Source organism: Arachis stenosperma, chromosome 2 (genome assembly GCF_014773155.1).
Source record: "Arachis stenosperma cultivar V10309 chromosome 2, arast.V10309.gnm1.PFL2, whole genome shotgun sequence".
NCBI classification, from domain to species: Eukaryota; Viridiplantae; Streptophyta; class Magnoliopsida; order Fabales; family Fabaceae; genus Arachis; species Arachis stenosperma.
In genome coordinates this window covers 1707217-1713637 of record NC_080378.1, presented here as the reverse complement: position 1 = coordinate 1713637, position 6421 = coordinate 1707217, and the positions used below count along the sequence as shown (strand labels likewise).

The 6421-nt window shown below is 34.7% G+C and overlaps 1 protein-coding gene across 1 annotated transcript; it reads left to right on the top strand.

Annotated features, from left to right (window-relative positions):
* Positions 1 to 1789: 1789 nt before the first annotated feature.
* On the top strand, positions 1790 to 5368 carry LOC130961888 (phospholipase D alpha 1). Its single transcript, XM_057887924.1, has 4 exons — positions 1790 to 1871; positions 1972 to 2071; positions 2882 to 4778; positions 4913 to 5368. The coding sequence occupies exons 2-4, from the start codon at positions 1979 to 1981 to the stop codon at positions 5344 to 5346; spliced, it is 2424 nt and encodes an 807-aa protein (XP_057743907.1). The 5' UTR covers positions 1790 to 1871; positions 1972 to 1978; the 3' UTR covers positions 5347 to 5368.
* Positions 5369 to 6421: the final 1053 nt, after the last annotated feature.

Here is a 6421-nt window from a genome sequence, read left to right as displayed (position 1 = left end):
TGTTAAACTAATACACTACTATCTTTTGAAAGTTTTTTGTTTGTTCTATTTTTCGAAGTTTTTTGTTAGATTCATACTATTTCAAAAAAAATTTTTTATATAGTTTATACGTTGCACCACCAAGTCAACATGACTAAAACGCACGTTCTTGTGGAAAAAGAACCAAACATGTTACTTGCAAATTAAAATAGTCTATTATAATATAAGAAATGATATTTGCACCACCTTATTGTATATCTTCTTTTTTGTATATAAAAATAAATATTTTATTTTCTCTCATTTTTTGTCAATTATTTTTAATGCTAAAAATAGAACACATATAAAAGAGATGTGAGAACATGAGTTTGTGAGTGAACTTGTTTCACTATGAATTGAAAAATGCTATAGTATTAGAATGAAATAATTTAATATTAGCTCTTTTTGTGAATTTTCAATGTAACCATTCTAAGTTTCTAACTAGCCCCTCAAATGAGATTAGTATCTCTTTATGCCACATTTTTCTAATATGAGAACTCATGTTAGAGTGCCAAAGTCACATCCTATCATCACCTCATTGACATTATGAGAAGCTAAGTAAATAAAGAAGCAATTATGGGTCACAACGTTTCTACAACAACAATCCTTTATTTGGTTCCTCACTTTGTTTTTCTTTTGTAAAATTGACATCAAGGGTTAAAGTAGTTGCAACTTACAACCACATTACAAAGTGGATTCGTTTGTACTCCTAATACTAGGAAGTTTGTTGTCAAAAGTTGTTTTTATGATGAACTTTCTTCTTTTGTATTGCTTTCTTTTGGTCAAGAAGAGATGATATTTTCATAGAGCTACTCAAATGAAGATGCAAAAACATCTTTTTATGAAGATGTTTTGTATAAAAGTGTGATTTATTGATTTGGCCACACTTCAAATAAAAACAACACTTTTATAACATATCAAAATCTAACTCTACAATCCATCATCCAAGGATCAAAAAGAAAAATTATCACATGAAAACAATTATAATATCTTCATGAGAGTATCCATCTATTTTCAATGTCTTAGTTAGAAATACCCTGCTAATTCAGATAAGTGGATTGTACAACTTCATTTATTTAGTTATCACTTCATATAATTCAAATTATTCAACACAAAAAAATAATAAAAATTCACGTGCAGTTATTTTTATATGAAGTTGATAAATGATAATTTAATCAAATATATCAAATCATCTAACGATTTTCAATTATTAACTTCATATGAAAATAACTTTACGTGAGACTTTACTTAAAAAAAACACTTATAATAATGCCCATTTAGTATTTATAAAGAAATTAATTATTTTAATAACGGTTTATTTATTTTTAGTCCATATCATAATGCAAACAAAATCCACCTGAAGAAAGAAGAGGAACAAGTCAAGGACATGATTCTCCTTGGCATTCCTACCAAGAGATTAGATACGTTTTTTGTAAAAATAATAATAAATAAACACAATATCAATATTAAATATTAAATATTTTTTTATTTTTATTTAATAATTTTGCATGCCATTGTTTTGATTTTCTTCTTTGCCTTTCGTTTAAAACTGAGACTCTTACACCAAAAACTCTCTCTCTCTCTCTCTCTTCACACACACTCTCTCCATTACCATAGTTCCTTGCTCCTTTCTCGGATCTCTCACACACCCTTTTATCCTTTTCTCCTTCTCTTTTGCATTCTCCGTTCAAGTTCTTATCTTTTCTCTGTATTCAAAAGCTGTTTGTGGATTCCTTTTATTCTCCATTATTGTGATGTTGATTCAATTTTGAACCTTTTAATTCCATCTACACTCTTTGTTACCTCAAAGTTTGTATCTTTTCGTGTTGAACACTCGAATCCCGCGTGATTTGTTGGTACATTTGAAGTGTTTTTTCATCTGGTTTTTTTGTGGTTGGTTTAAAATGGAAATGGTGTGATTTTGTTTTTTTGTTTTTGTTTTTTAACTTTTCGTAGGTAAAAGATGGCAATGATTATGCTTCATGGGACTCTCCATGCTACAATTTACGAAGTCGATACGATCAGTGGTGCCTCGGGTGGAAATCTTTTTACCATGGTATTTTTCTTTATTTTAAAATTGTTGTTTTATTTTCATTCTTTTATTTTTTATTTTTTGGATCCATGTTGAATCAGATGATCCTATTTTGGGCTCTTAGTTGCTGTAGTTTATGATTTGAAAATGTTTTGTTTTGTTTCTATTTTTGTTGTTGATTTGAGAATTCTTGAATTTGAAAATATCCATTGATGGTGGTTGTGTTCTAGTGAATCTTAGCTCAAAATTTTTTATTATATATAAAAATATAAATAAAATAAGATGATGATGATTCTGTGATTCATTATGCTATTCTAGTAGAACCAGTTGTTCAATATCCTTTTGTTTAAATTTTAACTGGAATGAACTTTGGCAGTTATGCAAGTCCTTTTTTTTTAATAATAAACCAGAACAATGTTGATTTATGGTAAGATCATAGGATGTGTCTGGTTTATAGTTTTCAAATTATGGTTGGTCCATGATGAAAAGTAACATCGTCTTTATTTTTCTTTCTTTTTTTATCCTCCACAAAATCAAGGTTTGAGATTATAAATCATGTGATTGATTCATGGATTTGTGAGGCTTGTTGAAATTAAACATTTAGCATAATTGTAATTGTATCCAAGGATTATGAACCAGATCTTAGTTAAAGAAAAAATCCTAGTTCATTGATGAAATAGCCTTGTATTCATTCAACTAAATCTATTTCTTAAAGCTTGAGTCTTTCTATTTTTGAGTTTACAAAAGAAGAAATTAGTGTGTGTATATACTTAGTTGCTTTAGTTTTGTTCCTTTGTTTTCCTCATTCATTTAGTGTATGTTGTTCTACTATAGATCAGGCAAAATATTGAGGAGACTGTTGGTATTGGAAAGGGAGCTCCAAAAATCTATGCAACCGTTGATTTAGAGAAAGCAAGAGTGGGAAGGACTAGGAAAATACTGAATGATCATAATCCAAAATGGAATGAGTCTTTTCACATTTACTGTGCCCATACAGCTTCAAATATCATATTCACTGTGAAAGATGATAATCCTATTGGGGCGACGTTGATCGGAAGAGCATATGTGCCTGTGGAGGAGGTGTTGCAGGGTGAGGAGATTGATAAATGGGTTGAAATATTGGATGTGCACAAAAAACCAGTACAAGGTGATTCAAAGATCCATGTGAGGCTGCAATACTTTGATATCAAGAAAGATCGATGCTGGGGTCGAGGCATTAGGAGTCCTAAGTTTCCTGGAGTTCCCTATACCTTCTTTGCACAAAGACAAGGATGCAGGGTATCTCTGTACCAAGATGCTCATGTGCCTGAAAACTTTATCCCCAAGATTCCACTTGCTGGAGGCAAGACTTATGAGCCTCACAGGTGCTGGGAGGATATTTTTGATGCAATCACAAATGCAAAACACTTGATATACATTACTGGTTGGTCTGTTTATACCGAGATTTCCTTGGTAAGGGATTCTAGGAGGCCAAAGGCCGGTGGAGATTCTACACTCGGCGAGCTTCTTAAGAAGAAGGCAAGTGAAGGTGTTAAGGTGTTGATGCTTGTTTGGGACGATAGAACATCGGTTGGTTTGTTGAAAAAAGATGGATTGATGGCTACTCATGATGAAGAAACAGCACAGTTCTTCTCTAACACTCAAGTAAACTGTTGTTTATGCCCCCGAAATCCTGATGATGGAGGTAGCATTGTTCAGAGTTTCCAAATTTCTACCATGTTTACTCATCACCAGAAGATTGTTGTTGTGGACAGTGAGATGCCGGGTAAAGGAACACATATGCGAAGGGTTGTGAGTTTTGTTGGGGGTATTGATCTTTGTGATGGAAGATATGATACAGCATTCCACTCACTCTTCAGAACCTTAGACACAGCACACCATGATGATTTTCATCAACCTAACTTTCCTGGAGCGGATATCTCAAAAGGCGGTCCTAGGGAGCCTTGGCATGATATCCACTGCCGGCTCGAAGGGCCGGTAGCTTGGGATGTTTTGTTTAACTTTGAGCAGAGATGGAGGAGGCAAGGTGGAAAGGATGTACTTCTCCATATGAGAGAGCTCGAAAATTCCATTGTTCCCCCCTCCCCTGTGATGTTTCCTGAAGATCATGAGACATGGAATGTTCAGTTATTCAGATCAATTGATGGTGGTGCTGCTTTCGGTTTCCCTGATAGTCCTGAAGAGGCTGCCAAAGTAGGCCTTGTTAGTGGCAAGGATAACATCATAGACCGTAGTATTCAAGATGCTTATATCCATGCCATTCGTCGTGCCAAGAATTTCATCTATATTGAAAATCAGTACTTCCTTGGAAGCTCTTATAACTGGAAGCCTGAGGATATTAAGCCTGAAGATATTGGTGCTTTACATCTAATTCCAAGGGAGCTTTCCCTTAAGATTGTTAGTAAGATTGAAGCCGGGGAACGATTTGCTGTGTATGTTGTGGTCCCAATGTGGCCGGAAGGTGTGCCGGAGAGTTCATCAGTTCAGGCTATATTGGACTGGCAAAGAAGGACAATGGAGATGATGTACAAGGACATTACTGAGGCTCTCCAAGCCAAGGGTATCGAGGACGATCCTCGGAACTATTTGACATTCTTCTGCCTTGGTAATCGCGAGGTGAAGAAGGATGGAGAGTATCAGCCTTCTCAAAAACCAGAGCCTGGTTCGGATTATGAGAACGCCCAAAATGCCCGCCGCTTCATGATTTATGTTCATACCAAGATGATGATTGGTAAGTTTAGGTGCAGCATGAGAAGTTGATAGTTGAGAGTCGTTACATGATTTGACTAAATTAAAATATCTGCATAGCTTATAACAGCAAACATCATTGGATTTCTTACTTGTTTTGGCCTATATTGTCTATAGTTGATGATGAATACATAATTATCGGATCAGCCAACATCAACCAAAGATCAATGGACGGTGCGAGGGACTCCGAAATTGCCATGGGAGGTTACCAGCCTTACCACTTGGCAACCAGGCAGCCGGCGCGTGGCCAGATCCATGGTTTCCGAATGGCATTGTGGTATGAACACCTTGGCATGCTTCATGACTCATTCCTGAGGCCAGAAAGCAAAGAATGTATCAGCAGGGTGAACAAAGTTGCTGATCAGTATTGGGATCTCTTCTCTAAGGAGTCACTTGAGCATGACCTTCCCGGCCACCTGCTCCGATACCCGATCAGCGTTGCCAGTGAGGGACACATCACAACTCTTCCTGGATTCGAATGCTTCCCGGACACGAAAGCGCGAATTCTTGGCGCCAAAGCAGATTACCTGCCCCCTATCCTTACTACTTAGTTTCCTTTTCTTACCATGTTCAAAACAAGTTTATTGCTTGCATTCTAATCTTCTTATGTTAGAGTAATAACCTTAATGTAGCATTTCATGTCTTGCCTTGTTAGAACTTTAATCTGACTGTTATGAGATTTAATTGCTTAATCAAATATAGTTGCTATCTTATTCTAATAAATGTAAAATGTTTCTTTCTTTCTACAACAATGTTATTGTTGTATCTTGGCAAATTTTAGAGATAGTTCTTAAAAATAGAAGCTTTTATATATAGATATGGAATATTTATAGCTCTCTTGTTTTAAGCTTTGGTTTTGATTATAATCAAAATATGCAAATCAATTTTCTAAAGTGAATAAATCTTTTAGTGTGACTTTTTAAATGTCTTTAAATGTGCAGAATATAAATTTATTGTAAGAGAACTTACTAAATTTATTAAAAAAAATAAGAAATATAGTACTTTATATCTAAGGTTTAATTACTCTATTGATCTCTATAGTTTTGCGAAATTTTTAATTAGGTCCTTGTATTTTTTTTCCTTTTAATTGAGTCCTTGTACCAATTTTTTTTTAATTGGGTCCCTAAGATTTTTTTTCTTTTATTTGGGTCTCTGCACCAATTTTTTTAGTTGGGTCCCTATAAAATTAAGCCAATTATTATTAGAGGAACTTCGTTTAGCAGGAATTTATGGAGGCGACATCATTTCAAAAATAGAGGACAAACTTGAAAAAGCATTGCAAAATGAGGAATCTTATTGGAAAGATAAGTCTAGAGTCAAATGGCTCAAATCTGGTAATCAAAATACAGCTTTCTTCCATTAGAAATTTAGAAATCGAACCCAAAGGAATAGAATTTGGCAACTAACTAGCAGTGATGGTGAAGTTGCTACTTCAAATGCTGGTATTGCTTCTGTGGCTGAATCTTATTTCAAGGACATCTTTTCCTCCACTTGTCATGAGAACCCTGAACCTCTGTTTACTGATTTTGAACTTAAGGTTACAGCTCACATGAACTGTAGGCTTCAAAGACCAGTGATTATGGAGGAAGTGAAACGTGCAACATTTACCATTTATCCTCAAAGTGC

Excerpts from the sequence above, each read along its gene's own strand:
- LOC130961888 (XM_057887924.1), top strand. The coding sequence starts at position 1,979 with ATGGCAATGATTATGCTTCATGGGACTCTCCATGCTACAATTTACGAA. Across the intron at positions 2,072-2,881 it reads GTGGAAATCTTTTTACCATG|ATCAGGCAAAATATTGAGGA; the intron begins GTATTTTTCTTT and ends GTTCTACTATAG. Across the intron at positions 4,779-4,912 it reads TCATACCAAGATGATGATTG|TTGATGATGAATACATAATT; the intron begins GTAAGTTTAGGT and ends TATTGTCTATAG.